Source organism: Acaromyces ingoldii (assembly GCF_003144295.1).
Source record: "Acaromyces ingoldii strain MCA 4198 unplaced genomic scaffold FA10scaffold_3, whole genome shotgun sequence".
Classification (NCBI taxonomy): Eukaryota; Fungi; Basidiomycota; class Exobasidiomycetes; order Exobasidiales; family Cryptobasidiaceae; genus Acaromyces; species Acaromyces ingoldii.
The window spans coordinates 3091175-3107298 of NW_020290249.1; the positions used below are offsets into that span (position 1 = coordinate 3091175).

The 16124-nt window shown below is 65.6% G+C and overlaps 7 protein-coding genes across 7 annotated transcripts; 4 read left to right on the forward strand and 3 right to left on the reverse strand.

Annotated features, from left to right (window-relative positions):
- Positions 1-3564: 3564 nt before the first annotated feature.
- Positions 3565-4354, forward strand: FA10DRAFT_267441 (hypothetical protein). The gene has a single exon (XM_025521908.1). The coding sequence runs from the start codon at positions 3692-3694 to the stop codon at positions 4274-4276; it is 585 nt and encodes a 194-aa protein (XP_025378221.1). The 5' UTR covers positions 3565-3691; the 3' UTR covers positions 4277-4354.
- Positions 4355-5058: 704 nt separating this feature from the next.
- FA10DRAFT_215745 (alcohol oxidase) lies at positions 5059-7005 on the forward strand (the record flags this gene model as incomplete). Its single annotated transcript, XM_025518493.1, has 2 exons — positions 5059-5436; positions 5530-7005. Coding segments are annotated over 2 exons (1854 nt in total), but the record flags the coding sequence as incomplete, so codon positions are not given.
- A 78-nt stretch (positions 7006-7083) lies between these two features.
- On the reverse strand, positions 7084-8330 carry FA10DRAFT_130553 (cysteine proteinase). The gene is made up of 2 exons (XM_025517975.1): positions 7812-8330; positions 7084-7741 (listed from the first exon to the last, which is right to left on the reverse strand). Exons 1-2 carry the CDS (start codon positions 8210-8212, stop codon positions 7141-7143), a joined length of 1002 nt encoding a protein of 333 aa, XP_025378223.1. The 5' UTR covers positions 8213-8330; the 3' UTR covers positions 7084-7140.
- Positions 8331-8381: 51 nt separating this feature from the next.
- Positions 8382-10153, reverse strand: FA10DRAFT_252770 (amino acid transporter; the record flags this gene model as incomplete). Its single annotated transcript, XM_025519665.1, has 4 exons — positions 8382-8415; positions 8485-8590; positions 8661-9333; positions 9396-10153. The coding sequence occupies 4 exons, from the start codon at positions 10151-10153 to the stop codon at positions 8384-8386; spliced, it is 1569 nt and encodes a 522-aa protein (XP_025378224.1).
- A 270-nt stretch (positions 10154-10423) lies between these two features.
- On the forward strand, positions 10424-12291 carry FA10DRAFT_280007 (hypothetical protein; the record flags this gene model as incomplete). The annotated part of the gene is made up of 3 exons (XM_025523587.1): positions 10424-10518; positions 10593-11672; positions 11748-12291. Exons 1-3 carry the CDS (start codon positions 10469-10471, stop codon positions 12289-12291), a joined length of 1674 nt encoding a protein of 557 aa, XP_025378225.1. The 5' UTR covers positions 10424-10468.
- A 258-nt stretch (positions 12292-12549) lies between these two features.
- On the forward strand, positions 12550-14328 carry FA10DRAFT_242084 (hypothetical protein). The gene is made up of 3 exons (XM_025519271.1): positions 12550-12864; positions 12938-13161; positions 13220-14328. The coding sequence occupies exons 1-3, from the start codon at positions 12669-12671 to the stop codon at positions 14174-14176; spliced, it is 1377 nt and encodes a 458-aa protein (XP_025378226.1). The 5' UTR covers positions 12550-12668; the 3' UTR covers positions 14177-14328.
- Positions 14329-15981, reverse strand: FA10DRAFT_267445 (MFS general substrate transporter). Its single transcript, XM_025521909.1, has one exon. The coding sequence runs from the start codon at positions 15751-15753 to the stop codon at positions 14371-14373; it is 1383 nt and encodes a 460-aa protein (XP_025378227.1). The 5' UTR covers positions 15754-15981; the 3' UTR covers positions 14329-14370.
- Positions 15982-16124: the final 143 nt, after the last annotated feature.

Genomic DNA, 16124 nt, shown 5'->3' on the forward strand with positions numbered 1-16124 from the left:
GCTCGCCTTTGTTCGTGAGCGCTCGTCATTATCGTCCGACGCACACGCCAAAGCAGAAGACGCCGGGCTCGGCTCGACGCTGCGGCTGCCCTCGACGCTCAGGGCTAGCGGCCCGCCGTCGGCCACTGCGCACCCACGCCAGCGGACCATCTCGTCGCCCGCCTCGCCAGCCTCGCCTACCCCGCCAGCCGCCTCTCCCCTCTCGGCCCTGGGCACCAGCGCTTCGCAGCTGTGGAACGGCACGGCGTCGACGCTGAGCGGCTTCTTCGCCTCGACGCCGAGGCCTGTTGCTGCTGCTAACCCTGCCGCTGCTCCAGCTGACAAAAAAAGTGCTACCGCAGCACAGCCCCTCCAGAGGAGCGTCTCGCTTGCGTCACCCCCAGGCAAGGGCCGGCAGCGCGTCGTCAGCCTGACGGCCGCCTCGCCGCAACGGCCGCTGTGCAACGTCGACGAGGAGGACGCCCGCGCCTCGTTTCCCAAGCAGCACGACCAGCCCGACGCGCGCACCGCCCTCGGCCACCTGGCCACACCCTCGATGCTCCTCGAGCGGCGCCGGCGCGTGGCCAGCGAGGCGCAGCGCCACCCCCACGCACGCACGCCCTCGCTCAGCAAGTCGCAGATCGTCCGGCTGCCGGTGTCGGAGTCTGCGTCTGTACATGCGCCTGCCGAGGCTGCCGTCGTGGACAGGGCGACCGAAGCATGGGTCGAGCGCATCCTCGACGCCCTTGCGCCTGCGTCACTCCATTCGTCGTCGTCGTCGTCGTCGTCGTTGGTGTCGCCGTCGTTGGTGTCGCCGTCGTCGGTGTTCTCACCGCCAGTCTCGACGCCGCTGCGCGTGCCCCTCGTCGTCGCCCTCTCCCGGCGCCTGCTCACACACCGCTTCGCCGCCGACAACCACGCCGGGCTGCACCGCCGCCTGGCCCTCGTCGTCGTCGTGCGCTGGTTCGCCTTTGCGCAGCTGCGCAGCCTCCTCACGCGGCCCGACGCCGCCGGACGCACGCTCCGCCAGCCGCCCGCGCCGCTCGGCGTCGGCGTCGGCATCACCGCCGACGGGGACGGAGACGGGTCAGGGTCAGGGCCAGGGTCAGGGTCAGGGTCAGGGCCAGGCAGCAGTGGCGACGGCGACGATGACGATGCCCACGGCGTGCCCACAGCGCTGATGGAAGGCGTGTGGATGCCCCGGCTGGCGGCCGACCTCGACGAGCTGCACCGGCGCGCCTACCTGGCCATCACTGCCGCCATGGATGCCGGTCCTGGAAGCGGTCCTGGAAGCGGTCCTGGAAGCGGTCCTGAAAGCGGTCCTGGCAACGGCGGCCAGGGCAGCGACGCAGCCAGGCGCATCGTCGCTGCTTTTGGCGCAGAGGTGCATGTGCCGGCGTCATCGCCCCTGTCACCATCGTCAGCATCGCCGACGACGGCAAAGACGAGCAACGGCAGCTCGACGTACATGCACCTCCGTCGCGGCGTGGCGGTGCCCTCGATGAAGCTCTCGATGGCCGAGACGCAGCCGGTCGAAGAAAGCAGCAGCAGTGGCGCACTCTCGGCCATTGGCCTGTCCAAGACCGATGCTCGACGCCTCGTCCGGCTTCTGTCTACCAGGCAGCGCCACGCCTGGGCGTGGGAGACAGCACAATACAATGACGACGGCGACGATGAAGACGAGGCGACTCTCTTCATCGCCAGCCAGCGGGGGCAGAAGACGCTCGTCGACGTCGGCCTGCCGTCGATTGAGGCGAGACTGGCCAAGCGGAGGGCCAAGTCTGCATCAGCCTCGTCCGTGTCGGCTTCCCATCAGCACCAGCAGCAGCACCAGCAGCAGCAGCAGCAGCAGCGAACACCACAGCCAAGACCGTCGAGCAGCGGCGGCGGCGCCCAGGCCCGGGCGGTGTCGTCGTCGTCATCGGGGGGCACCAACAGCCGCGTGTTTCCCTCGTCGGCGTCATCTGGCAGCGTCCTCAGCGTCCGCAGCAGCGCCACCACCACGACAGCCACGGCCACCAACGGCAGCGTCTCGGCCGCCGACAGCAGCTGGGGCAGCCCGCCCAGCTCGCCGTTCCACCAGGGCCTGGCCGGCACCGCGGGCGTCGGCTACTTTGATCTCGACCCGGACCATGCCTCTCCGACGGCGACGGCGACAGCGACGGCGATGGCAACGACGACCGCTGCTGCTGCTGCTGCCTCGCCCATCCAGCGCAGGGTGTCTACGTCGAGGCAGCGCGCGCCACCGTCGGCCTGGCGGTCGATTGGAGCGGCGACGACGGCTTCGCCGGCTGCCATCGAGCCATCGCTGTCGCCATCGCCATCGCCATCAATAGCACCTGCGCCTGCACTGACGCAACAGCCGCAGCAGCCACCGCCGCTCGACGAGGGCGTGCCCATCGACGAGATCCGGCGGGGCATCGTCCGCCTCGTCCGGGGGCCCTACCGCGTGCCCCTGCACCGCCTCACCCTCGTCCAGGCCCTGGCGATGGCTGCAGGCGCCGCGCGGCAGGCGTTTGCCTATGACGATGCTGCGCTCCTCGAGCAGACGCGCGCCCTCGTCGACGAGAGCAGCCAGCTTGCCATCCTCCACCACGTCGCCCAGCCGGTGCGCGCGCGGATGGCTGCGCTGGAGCGACGCAAGACAGTGCGCGAGCAGCAGCGCTGGCGTCTCGCCCAACGCAGCGCACGGCTCCTCGACGACGCCCGGCTCGTGTATGCGCGCCTGCACGAGCTGCGCGCCCGCGCGTGGTATGCGAGCGAGGTCCGGCTCGCCACGGGCGTCCGGCGCGCCCGGCAGACGGCCCTCGACAACCTGCTCGCTGCTGGGCCTGCCACCGCCAAGGCCAGGACAGGCACCAGCGACGAAGAGACGGGCCGCGCGTGGATGGCGCGCCAGGCCATCTACGACATGGGCCTGCGCTCCTCGCGCACCCTCGACTACCTCCGCGACCTCGACCGCGCCTTCTCCGACATCATCGCCGGCGACGCCGCCAGCTTCTTTGCCAGCTCTGCCGTGTGGGCGCGCGAGCAGGCGCTGGCACAGCCATACATGCGTGCGAGTCTGGCAGCGAATGGCGCAGAGGATGGTGGCGACGAAGACAACAACAACAACAACAGCAAGAGCGACGACGGCGACGAGATCGTGCTCGGCTTTGGCGCCTGCTCCAGCCTCATGCTTCAGCGCGCCGAGCCCCGGCCGAGGAGCGTGCAGGCCCTCGAGGACTTTCTGCAGCGTGTGCAGCTGCTCGTCACTGGCCTCTTTCTCAGCGAAGCCATCAGGCCGCTCCAGCAGCAGGACGCGAGCTGTGGCGACGGAGTTACCAGGAGTGAGATCAAGGAAGAGGACGAAGAAGAAGAAGAAGAAGAAGAAGAAGAAGAAGAAGAGAAGCCGCCGACGAAGCCGACCAACGACGGCGACAACGCAGACGACGACGACGACAGCGATGAGGTGGCGAGGCAGGTCCTGGCCTCGTGCCCCGACGGCGGCCTCGGCGCGCTGCTCGCCCGCTTCGAGGCGCACCCGAGCCCGCGCGAGAAGATGCGCTGCGCACTCGTCGTCGAGCGCCTCGTCGTCGCCCATCTCTCGGCGCGCCGAGTGGCCACGCATCGCCGCGTCGAGACCGAAACCCAGGCTCGGGCGCGGGGTCAGGCCCAGTCTCAGGCTCAGGCTCAGGCTCAGCCTGCAGGAACCGAGAGGCGGCGGCGATCGATGGCGAGGCCGCTCAGCGTGCAGTCTTCTGTCAACGGCAGCCGGCCTCGGCGCGCACTCTCGATGTACGACGAAGACCAGGAGCCCAGCCAGCCGCCGTCGGGCATCGACGACGTCCTGGCTCAGATGCAATTTGACGAAGGCAGCCAGCCTCCGTCTCAGATCCAGTCGCAGCCACGCCACTCTCCTTCTCAATCTTATTCTCAGTCTCATTCCCAGATTCATTCCCGGTCTGATTCCCAGGAGCAGGAGCAAAGGCAGGACCAGCACCAGGAGCAGAGGCAGGAGCAGGACCTCAATGGCAATGGCAAAGAAATGGGCGACGACAGCGACAGCGACTCGTCGACGGCGACTGTATCCTCACCCGAGCCACCGCGGCAGGCGCACGCGCCCTCGACAGACGAGATCGTCGCCACGCTCGAGGCACTCCTCCGCCACTCGCTCGCTGGCGCGCCCCTGGGCCAGGGCATGCTCCTCAGCCTCCAGGTCGTCGCCGCCTTTTCGCCCACCGACGTGCTCGACCGCCGCGACGAGGGAAAGGCCTTCTGGGACCTCGCCCTCGCCGCGCTCGCTGCATCGCGCTGAGCCGCAGGCATGTGTAGTATCATCGAATCGCCGTTCTGTATTTCCAATTTTGTATTTCTTGTCCGCAATGGCATACATACATAGCACGGCACTGGGGGCCAAGACGAAGCCACGGAGCCAAGAGATCGCGTTCGGCCGCTAATGCAGGCAGCCTGGCGCAGCAGCAGCAGCAGCCCCTTCGACGGCGAAATTAAAAAAAAATCATCGAAAAAATAAATAAATAAAAAACTGGGAGAGACGTGCCTGGCCTGGCGACGAGATGAAGATGACCCGCGCTCGGCTCGGCTCGGCGTGCGCCTCTCCCATCTGCATTCTTTGCGTCCGTGAGCGAATGGGATCAGCAGGGGCACGCGCGCAGAGGAGGTGTGGAGCAGCGACTCAGGGGCCCATCTCGTCGGGAATTTGTGCGAGGATGTCCAGTGTTTCCATCCGAGATTCTTTACGGTCTTGGCAGCTGGCTTTGCTCGTTGTCTCTCTTGTCTTAAGGATGCACGAGCGCTTTCCTCACCACCACCACCCACCCACACAGCCACACACTGACCAAACGACGGACCACAGCGTCTGATCGAGACCCACCCTCTTTCTGAAGAAGCATACATACACACTCCTTTGAAGAACAGCAAGAAGAGAACGGCGCCAGAATGAAGCGCGCTGCCGCCCTCGGCCTTCTGGTCTTGATCCTCTTGGCCACCGTGGCGCAGGTCCAGTCGAGCCTCGAGCCACAGGTCCAGCCACGGCGGCACCACCGCGTGTCGCCCCGGGCAGCAGCCGAGGCGCACGAAGACTCGTGCACGTCGGCCCAGCGGCCCTGGATCAAGCACACGCCCAAGCACACGTCCATCTGCGACTCGTACGCCGATGTGGCCGACCACACATTTGACTATGTCATCGTCGGCGGTGGCACCGCGGGGCTGGCCCTCGCAGGTCGCCTGTCCGAGGACGAAGGGGTGAGCGTGGCCGTCATCGAGGCCGGCGACGCGGGCTACGGCGTCGAGAAGCTGGCGGTGCCGCAGGACGCCTACTACGACAGCGCCGTCGGCTCGTCGCTCGACTGGTCCTTCAGCACCGCATCGCAGGCCGGCCTCGACGGGCGCACCGTCGCCTGGCCCCGCGGCAAGGTCCTGGGCGGCAGTTCAGCCATCAACGGTCTCTACTACGTCGTCGCCTCGGAAAAGGAGCACGACCACCTGTCGGACTTTGTCAGCACGGAAAAGAATCTCGACTGGGCCAGCCTGCGCCGCGGCCTGCACAAGTCGCAAAACTACATGGGCCAGCCCGTCGCGGCGCTCCAAAAGGCCACGGCATTTGCCAGCGAGACGCTGGCCAGGGGCGGGCCCGTGTGTCTGTCCTACCCAGCCCACACGTACCGTGCGGTGCGCGACTGGGTCGCCAACGACACGGGCGTGGCTCCCCGCGCAGAGGCACCCTACGACGGCGACAATCTCGGCGCATTTGTCGCCGCCAGCACCATCGACGCCCAGTCGTGGACGCGAGCGACGAGCCGGACCGCGTACCTGGACCCCATCTCGGCCGAGCGCAGTGGCCGGCTCAGGGTGCTGCCCAACCAGCACGTCACCCGGGTCCTCTTCAGCAGCAGCGGCAAGGACAGCAAGGACAAGCAGCAGCAGCCGCAGCAGCCGCCTCGTGCCACCGGCGTCGAGTTTGCCGCCTCCAAGGATGCGCCCAGGGTCACGGTCACGGCCCAGCGTGAGGTCATCCTCGCGGCCGGCGCCGTCTCCTCGCCCCAGATCCTCCAGCTGAGCGGCATCGGCGCCGCGGACCAGCTCGCCAAGCACAACATCTCGACCGTCAAGGACCTGCCCGGCGTCGGCCAGCACCTCCAGGACCACGTCAGCACAAAGGTGTCGTACAAGGCCAAACCCGACGCCCACCTCCCGCACCGGTCAGAGAACCTGCACACGGCGAGCTACGTCGACGGTGCCGTCGCCTACCTCTCGCTGCCCGAGCTGCTGGCGTACGACGAATCCAAGATCCAGTCCTTCATCGACGACGCCCGCAACACGTCGCAGAAGCACGTCGTCGGTGGCAACAACGCCGTCCAGACGGGCTACGAGCGCACCTCGTCGGTGCTCCTCGACAAGCTCACGTGGGGCAAGCGGCCCAAGGGCGCAGTCGAGCTGCTGCTCGGCACCATGCAGCCAAACCACGTCATCGAGGTGCAGGTCGCACTGCAGTCGCCCCTCTCGCGCGGCAACGTCTTCCTCGCCTCTTCAGACCCATTCGACAAGCCGCACATCGACGCGGGCTACCTCAGCCACGCGTCGGACCTCAAGCTGCTCGTCCTCGGCCTCCAGCGCGCCCTCGAGGCCGGCAGCGACTCGGCGCTCGCGCAGCGAATCGAGAGTCTCATCGAGGGCGACAACGTCGACCCCCGCAGCGACGCCGAGGCCTACATCCGCAAGACGGCCGGCACAGAGTACCACCCGTCGTCGTCGTGCGCCATGATGGACGAGTCGCTGGGCGGCGTCGTCGATGGCCGCTTCCGCGTGCACGGCATCGATGGCCTGCGCGTCGTCGATGCGAGCGTGGTGCCGTATGCGCTGTCGAGCCACCTGGCCGCCGAGGTGTATGCGCTCGCAGAGGTCGCTGCCGATCTCATCAAGCACGACCACCGCTCGGCCGAGACTGGCGAGGGCGACGAGGGCGGCGACGACGAGGACTGCGATGACGGTGAGGATGAAGGAGAAGATGAAGGAGAAGACGAGGAGGAAGAGTGCGACGATGAGTGATCTACACAACAACCAAGCCAGTCAGACAGGCAGGACCCGTGTCAGACCAGATCTGACGGGGCAAAGCAGGCCTATTGCCTCCTTGCGTTGTAAGCAATCACTGAGAAATGGCATCTATTCATCATGTCTGAGTGCAGAGGGATACTGCCTAATGGCCACCTTCTCCTCGCCGGTCAGCACGATGCCGAGCTTGTCCTTGAGGACGCGGCACCGCTCCTCCTCGGTCTGCACCTGGCCCTGCTCCTTGATGTCTGCGCCGTGGCGCACGCTCCAGCGGTCCTTGAACAGCGTCGCATGGCCGATGGGCGCCTCGTCGCCGTCGAGAATGAGCCGGGAGCAGACGGGGTCCCTTCTGAACCAGGGCGTGGGATGCGTCGACGTGAAGAAGCTCATCATCTCAAAGTCGGGCTCCAGGAACTCGGTGTCGGCGTCGAAGCAAAAGACGGGCCTCCACTTTGCGTGGTGCTCCTCACCCACAGCGTGGAGCGACGAGTCGAGGAGCTGGATCGGCTTGGCCCGCGCCGGGTCTGCGTGCTGCGATGTGGTGCCCAGCCGCAGGCGGAGGTGGGCCGCGGGGGCAATGTTGAGCATCGTCGTGGGGCCCGAGGCCGCCGTGGCCAGGGGCGTGGGCGCCGTCGTCGACGAGGTGCCGATGCCAACGTCGACGAGGTACACCTTGCCGTCGCCGAGCCGGACCAGATTGACCATGTGGTCGCTAGGCGTGTGCAGGTCAGTGTGCTAGTGCTACACGAGGCTCTCAGAGGAGCAGAACTGTTGAAACTCACAAGCCGTGGTAGAGCCACTGGTCCTCGGCGAGGTTCTGGTTGCCTGGCTCAAAGACGGCATTGACGCGGGCGCCCGTCGAATAGACGTCGACGCCGAGGCCCAGCAGCGCGGCCCGGAAGAGGGCGTTGTTCTGCATGCAGTAGCCGCCCCTGCGCTTCTCGAGACACTTGCGCAGCGAGTGCTGCACATCGAGCGAGACGGTGCGCGTCGCACTGTAGTGCAGGTCCAGGTCGTCGAACGGCACGGCGACTAGGAAGCGGCGCTGCAGCGACGTCAGCGCATCGAGGCGCGCCTGCACCGAGTCCGTCGACCCCCACGAGAGGAGCACGTCTCGGTGTGGCTGGCGCACGCCGAGGTGGTCGAGCAGCGCCGCAATGTCCGTGTCCGACAGTCGAGACATCGTCGTCGCAGGAAGGCAGCAGACGGACGATGACGCGCATCAATTTAAGAATCAAGCCCCCACGCTCACACCACGCTCACACCGTCTGTCATGCACGACACACAATACTTCCAATCCCACGGCAGGATATACAAGAAGAATTTAGACTAAAGCAAATTCTGCATACTTTCTCTAAGACTGGGCCTCGGGTGGGCCGTTGTACGCTGTGAGCAGGTGTAAGTGATCAGCCTGAGGGCGTTACATGGGGGAGATGTGCATGCACGGCCACTCACTGCGCCGGGCGTGGATAAAGTACCACGCGAGGGCGATGGAGCCCAGGCCAACAAGGACGACCGACGCGTAGTTCATCGATGTCGCCGTGACGGGCAGCGCCGTGGGCTGGCAGAGGGGAAGAGCCAGAGTCAGTCTTGCAGTCCAGGCTTGCCATCACACTGTTGCTGTCACCCACCATGGAGAAGAGGACGAGCTCAAAGAAGATCCAGATGACGGAAATGGAGTTGACAATCCAGCCAACGGGCGTCGGACACCGGAAGCGGGCCTTGGCGACCTCGGTGCGGCCCTTTGCCATGCTCGTCGCAATCGGGATCACATACGACAGGTTGAGGGCAATCACACCGACGGACACAAACGCCGTAAAGGCCGACGTGCTGCCCAGGTTGATGAGCCCAAGGAGCATCTGGACGAGCGTGACGAGCGCCAGGCTCCACAGCGGCACACCCAGCTTGCTGTTGACCTTGCCCAGCCAGCGGGCGCCGGGCATGGCGTCGTCGCGCGCAAAGGCCCACGTGGCGCGCGAGGCCGCCACGGTGATGCTGATGGAGCAAAAGGCCGTGACAAAGAGGACGAGAACGATGAGACCGAGGCCACCGCCAGGGCTGCCCATGACGCTGTCAAAGATGTAAGGAAGCGCCTGGCCACCGGAGTTGTTGACAATGTCTTCGAGCGGGGGCAGGGTGAAGCAGATGGGCAGGATGAAAAAGATGCCCGCGAGGCCGCCGACGGGCACGCACAGGCTGATGGCCTGCGGCAGCTTGACTGCTGCGTCGCGGCACTCCTCGGCCATCGACGAGATCATGCCAATGGCCGAGAAGGTGTAGGCCGCAGGCAGGAGACCAATGAACCTGTTGGGCGGGGTCGTGTCAGGGAAGAAGAACGAGCGAGAAACAGAGAGAGAGAGACGCACCAGGTGAAGCCGCCGTAGCCCGCGAGGCTCTTGTCGTAGTGGCCGAGTGCATAGGCAGCCGAGTGGCGACCGACGTCGGCCTTGGCAGACAGGGCGATGAGGCAAACAAAGATGGTGACGAGGGTAAAGGCGGCGCAGAAGGTGTCTACCAGGGGCAGGTGGCGGTTGAAGAGGGCGCAGACGAGCAGCGTGCCGAGGCAGATGGCGTAGAAGATGAGGAGCAGCTGCCACGACGACGCGGTCCAATCGGGGTGGAAGAGCGAGGCAGTGGCAGAGATGAGGCTGGCAAAGCCAAAGTTGACGGAAAGCGCAATGGTGATGTTACCGATGATCCACGTCCAGCCCGTCGCATAGGCCGCCAGGACACGGGCGTTGGACTTGGGGTCGAGCAGCTGGAACGACCAGTAGGAGGGGCCCGCGCTCGTCGGCCAGCGGCTTGCCAGCTCGGCGAGAGAGACGGCGACACACTCGTTGAGAATGCAGACGATGATCCAGCCGAGAAAGATGGACAGCTGTCCACCGCCGTAGATTGCGCTCAGCAGTGGGCCACCCTCGCCGTAGGGAATGGCGGCAATGGCGAGCGACTGGAAGAGGAGCGTGAGCAGGCTGCGGTTGCGCTGCAGGTGGTCCTCGGGCTCGTAGCCCAGCTCGTGCTTGAGCACCGTCTTGTCGGCATCGCCCTCGACCGAGCTGTTGCGGTAGGCCTGCGTGTCGACGGCGGCCTTTTCCTGCTTTTCGGCGACGGTCAGATCAGACATCTTGGGGGTTGTACGTGCTTCTCACCCCATCCGTATCGCCCCACTTCCCTGTTATATATATCTGTCCTGCTCTTATCGATCCGCGACGATTCAACCGGGAAGCCACTGTCTCTCTCTCTCTCACACACTCCGAATTTCAACTGACAGGGCGAGTCCAGTCCATGTCAAGTGAGCTTATCTCGTCGCATTGCCGCGCGAGGCGCGCGCCTATCTCATTCTCTCTTCTCCACAGAAAAGTGCCTCGCTCACATGCCACTACTCTCTTTTTCAAGAATTACCTCTTCCCCACAGGCGACGACAGCCATTCGCCAAACTATGCTTGTCAGCGAGGGGATTCGCAAACCCCGCGTGCGAACCGGCTGCCTGTACGTCTTGCTGTGGGACAGTGTTCAGATGAAGGACCATCTCCTCGTGACTGACTGAACACCTCTGACGACAGGACCTGTCGAAAGCGCAAGAAAAAGTGCGACGAGGCGCGGCTGGCGGAGACGGGCGGCGGCTGTCTGCGCTGCAAGACGGCCGGCTTTCTCTGCCTGGGCTTTCCAGACGTCAAGTCGGCTGGCTCCCCTTCGAGGAGCTCGCAGTCCGATGGACGAGCAGCCAGCGCTTCTACGGTCATGGAGGCAGCGACGACGACGGGCAAGACGGGAAGCGGAAGTGGCGGTTGCTCGGCCACAGGCGACTGTCTCCTCTCGGGCCACGACCTCTGCGATGGATGTCTGGCCACCATTGCGCCCATGTCGATGCCTGCGCCGATGCCCACGACGCCGATGCCGCCGACGGCGGCGACGGCGACAGAGACGCCTCTCCCTCAGCCGTTGCTCCAGGCCATCGTGGGCTATTACTCAACGGTCGTCGTCTGCTGGATCGAGGGCAGCCATCCGTCCGAGCTGTCGGCGTCGCCGCTGTTCGATGGCCTCGTCCGGCGCCTCACCATCGAGGTCGAGGTCAATGCCCCGCTGCGGCTCTCGATGGCCGCCGTCGCCGCGTGCTACACCCAGAGCGACCAGCTCCACTGGCCCAGGGACGTCGATGCGGTGAGCTACTGGACTGACACGCTCAAGGAGGCATCGCGGTCGAGGATGGACCGGCACTTGTCGCTGCACGCGAGCCACCTGCGCCAGATGGCGAGCCAGGCCGTCGAGGAGGCCTCGTGCTCGCTGCCCCTTGGGCCACCCTTCTTGCCCTCTCTGTCGCAGTCATCCGACGAGGTCGACCTGGGCCAGGCGAGGGCGATGGACCCGCTCCTCATCGCACGCCTCAACCTGGCCATCTTTGCATGGGCCGACGTCTCCATCGAAGCCTATCACCAGCAGCTCGACGAGGCCATCCTCCTCGTCGCCCGCCGGGGGCTGGGCAGGATCGCCGACCTGTCCAAGCTCCACTCGCTCGAGACCATGGGCCTGCGCACCCTCATCTGGGCCGACATCTGCGCCAGCCTGTCCCGCAGTGCCCGTCCCTACTTTAGACTTCGGTGCGGCGGTTCCAGCGAGGCAACCGACGCCTTCTACCCATCCGAGTGAGTGGCCGAGTCAAGCCTACACGAGGGATGAAAAAGTCTCTCTCTCTGACCACTTTTCTCTCTGTCCTCCAGACCATTCAGCTGTCCCGATGAGCTCTTGTGCTGCCTGTGCGATGTGGTGCTGCTGCGTGCCGATGCGCGCGACATTGGCCCGACGCCCTCGCCCCGGATTCGCGAGGCTGCCAGCCGGCTCGAGGCACGCCTGGACGTCTGTCCGTCACGTGGACGTGCGCCTGGCTGCGCCGAGATGATGCGGCAGGCGGCCAAGGCGCTCCTGTACACCGACGTGCTACGCCTGGGTCCCCTCGAGCGCCGCTGCCGTGCCTGCCTCGCGGCCATCCTGGACCAGTGGCTGTCCTCGGGCGCGCGCGACTTCTGTCGCGCCGTCGGCTGCGGCTCCTACCTGTTCAGCATCTTCATTGGCGCCAGCATCGCCGTCGACGAGCGCGACCGCGTGGCCTTCCGCGAGGCGCTCTCTATCGTGGGCCACTGCGAGGCCGCGGCAAAGGGCGCCCGCACCGTCATTGAGCGCGTCTGGGCGCGCACCGACGAGACCGGCTTCCCCGTACGGTGGACTGACGTCCTCGGCGACGACTGCCACGTGGCCTTCTTCTGACCTCTGCCAAGCTTTCCCCTGCTGTATCATATTGATCTACCCCACATGACCCACCCTCCTTGCAATTCGAAGCCCATCAACAGCTAGTAAGTGGCTGCTGCTGTCTGAGACCGAGCAGGGCTAGCGTGCCCCGCGGCTCGCGCGGCTATTTATCTCGTCGAAGCAGAGATTTAGCCATGCTCTGGTGGTTTTAGCGCCTGGCGAAGCGCGCGGCAAAAAAGGACCCACTCTGGCGAGATTAGATATCGGCAGCTGCCGCCCCACGAAACCCCCCGGGGCACACAGGCAGACAAGATAAAGCAAGCCTGCCCCCCCTTCTTGCCCGGAGGATGTCTTCATTCCACCAGCTGCAAGCTACAGGGGAGTGAGAAGCAAGGATGGAGGCGGAATCGACGCTCTCGCTGTGGGCGCAGTGTGATCGCATCGACACGCTCTTCATCGTCTTTTGCTGCGCCGCCTGCTGGCTCGTCGTGCCCGCCATCGGCCTCGCCTTTTCCGGCTACTCGATCCGACGAAACGGACTCGCTTCGTACTTTCCCGCCCTGCTCACCATCATTTTCGTCTCGTTGCAGTGTGAGGAGCCGGCCATGCTTGCTTGCCGATAGAGGAGATAAAACAATGGCTGACTGTCTTCTTGGTCGACCAGGGTGGGCATGGGGCTACTCGATTGCCTTTGGCGAGGGCAACGCCTTTGCGGGCAACGTGACCAGCCACCTCTTCCACCGCAACGTCTCAGCGGCGCCCGTCGGCACGATCCCCGAGGTTGTGTTCAGCACGTTCCAGATGATCTTCTGCGCCACCGTGTGCGCCCTCGCCGTCGGTGGGGCGGCCGAGCGGGGCCGGCTCATCTCGCTGGTCCCCTTTATCGTCGTGAGTCGGGGCTTCGATCTGCTTCTTCTTTTCTTCACAGGCTCACATGACGAAACAGCTCTGGGCCACGTTCGTCTACTGCCCCCTCGCACACATGGTCTGGACCGAGACGGGCGCGCTGGCCTCGCTCGGCGTCCTCGACTTTGCCGGCGGCACGCCCGTCCACATCTGCTCGGGCGCCTCGGCGACGGCGCTCAGCGTCTATCTCTCGCGGCCCCTCTTTCGCTCGCGACGCTCGTCGAAGCGCACACCGAGCCACATCCGGCTGCACAAGCCCCACAACATCCCCAGCATGCTCTGTGCCATGGTCCTCATCTGGTCCTGCTGGCTGCCCTTTGAGGCCGGCACCGCCCTCGCGCTCAACTTCAAGGCCGTCATGGCCTTTTGCGTCACCAATGCCGCGGCGGCGGCGGGCGCGGCCACGTGGACGCTCCTCGCCTACCTCGAGTCCGGCCGCATGTCGCTCGACGCCGCCGTGCTGGGCATGATTGCGGGCCTCGTCATGATCACGCCCGCCGGCGGCTTCGTCGGCATGTCGGACGCCGTCGTCATGGGCGTGCTCGGCGCGCTGGCCTGCCGCGTCTTTCTCCGCTTCAAGTCGTCGACACTGGCCACGCAGAAGCTGCGCTGGGTGGACCCGGCCGACATGTTTGCGAGCCACGCGCTGGGCGGTGTCGTCGCCACGCTGGCCACAGGCTTCTTTGCGAGCCGCGAGGTGGCAGCCTACGACGGCGCCACGTCCATCGCCGGCGGCGCGCTCCACGACGGCCACTGGCGCCAGCTGCTGATCCAGGCCGTCGAGGCTGCCGTCGGCCTCACGTGGTCCTTTTGCGCCTCGTACGCCATCATTGCCGCCATCGACCTCGTCCCCGGGCTCGAGGTGCTGTCGACGGACGAGGACCTGGCGCGGGGCATGGATGCCGCGCAGATGGAAGAGTCGCTCAGCGGCGCCCACGCCGACGACGAGCAGGACGACTACGAGCCCATTTCTCCCCCTCACCGCATCGTCATCTAGTCTTTCATCATCTCTCACGCGGAATGCATATTTTTATGGGTACTGGCAAGGGTCTTGACTGTAAGCAATGAAGCTAGCCATTGCAGCGAACAGACAGCACCGTCAGGGTCATCACTGTGCCCATCAAGAAGAGACAGCAGGGAAGAAGCGATGGAATACATTACATTACAATTGTATGCGCACTGAGGGGTGCCTCAGCGGTGCGATGAGGCGACCCGGCGACGGAGGGGCAGCGTCAGGGCCGCGAGCCCAGCCGAGGCGGCGAGGAGCGTCGTGACAAAGATGACGACGGGTGCGAGGCCGTAGGAGCCCCAGACGGCGCGCTGCGACGAGCGCTGGTAGAGGCCGGCCGAGATGAGGGGCCCCGTGACGGTGGCGGCGCCGCGCCAGGCAAGGTACTCGACAAAGATCGTCGAGTGGTCCGACGAGCCCAGCGCAGCCATCTCCTTGGCTGCCGGTGCCAAAAAGGTGGGGTAGCCGCCGTTGGCGAGGCCAAAGAGGATCGCAAACGCGAGCAGCGGCGCCAGCGACTGGCCAAAGCCGAGGAGCAGGCCGACGAGGGCGCTGCCCACGGCCGAGAGCGAGAGGGCGAGGGGCGAAAACTGCCAGGCGTCGCACAGCTGGCCGATGACGACAAAGGAGACGGCCGAGGCGGCGTTGAGGCATGACAGCACGCCCGTCGATGCAGTCGAGGACAGCCCAAGCGAGGCGGCATAGGGGGCAATGTAGAAGGAGACGGACCAGTAGGCGGCGCCCTGGAAGAAGAGAAACGCGCCATTGACGAGGCCCAGGGGCGAGTGGAGCACCGTGGCGTGGCGAGGCAGCACGCCGGCGACGACGTTTCTGCGCCGCCGCCGCTGCCGGGCATCGGGTGCGACGACGGGCAGTCGGGGCTTCTGGAACGTCCAGGCCAGGCCGCCCACGAGGACTTGGATCAGGGCGAGGATGCGGAGCGTCGCCGAGAAGCCCGTGCGGCTCAGCAGCGCGTCGAGCGCAAAGGGCCAGACGACGCCGCCGATGCCCGAGCCGACAAACATGATGCCCGTGGCCAGGCTGCGGCGGGCGACGAACCACTGGGGCAGCCAGATCATGCACGGCGTGTAGTAGGCACCGCCGGCCCAGCCCGAGAGAAAGCCCTGGAGGGCAGCAGCGCGCATCGCCGTCGGCTTGAACGAGGCGGCGACCAGCGACACGGCCGAGAGGGCGAGGCAGGCGAGGGAGAAGCGCTTGACGAGGTGCGGATACGAGGAGAGGAAGCCGTTGAAGAGCCACGGGCTGAAGAAGAGGCCGCCGGCGATGAGCGTGCCCGTCGCCGTGATCGACGCGCGGCTGCTCCCATACAGCGGCGAGTCCGGCGACCGCTCGTGGTACTCCTGAAACGTGCCGTAGGCGTTGCCCATGCCCCAAATGAGCGTCTCCATCGTCGTGGCCGTCGCGAGAAACGTCCAGGCCTGCCAGCCCGAGTCAGTCGGCGGCAGGTTGGGCTCCTCGATCGACTCCCGGAGCGACGGCGTGTCCCTGCCGCGGACGGAGCGCAGCTCCAGCTGGGCCTGCACCTCGTCGTCGCTCGTCGACATCGTCTTCTGTGCCTGAGGACGTGTTGCACCGGAGAAGAAGAAGAAGGTAAGCCACTACTTCACTGACTCGACGGCGGTCACGTGCTCAGGAACAGCATGCCCCTTCTTGCCAAACATGTCCACGGACTTGTCAAGCAGGCCTGAACCGTCGGGTGGAGAAGGCCAAGAGAGGCCAGCAGGAATGCCAGATTCCCCCATCGGCACAGCCGCCGCTCGCAAAACTCAAAGTGTGAGCATGGGTGATCACTTCCACCGTCCGCATAAATTTCGAGTCTAATTTTGCTCTGCAAGGTCATCGCGTGACGCAACCGCTCACTGCACGGTAGAGAGTGAGCAGCATGTCAGAGGGGTGGACAGACTATAAAAGAGTG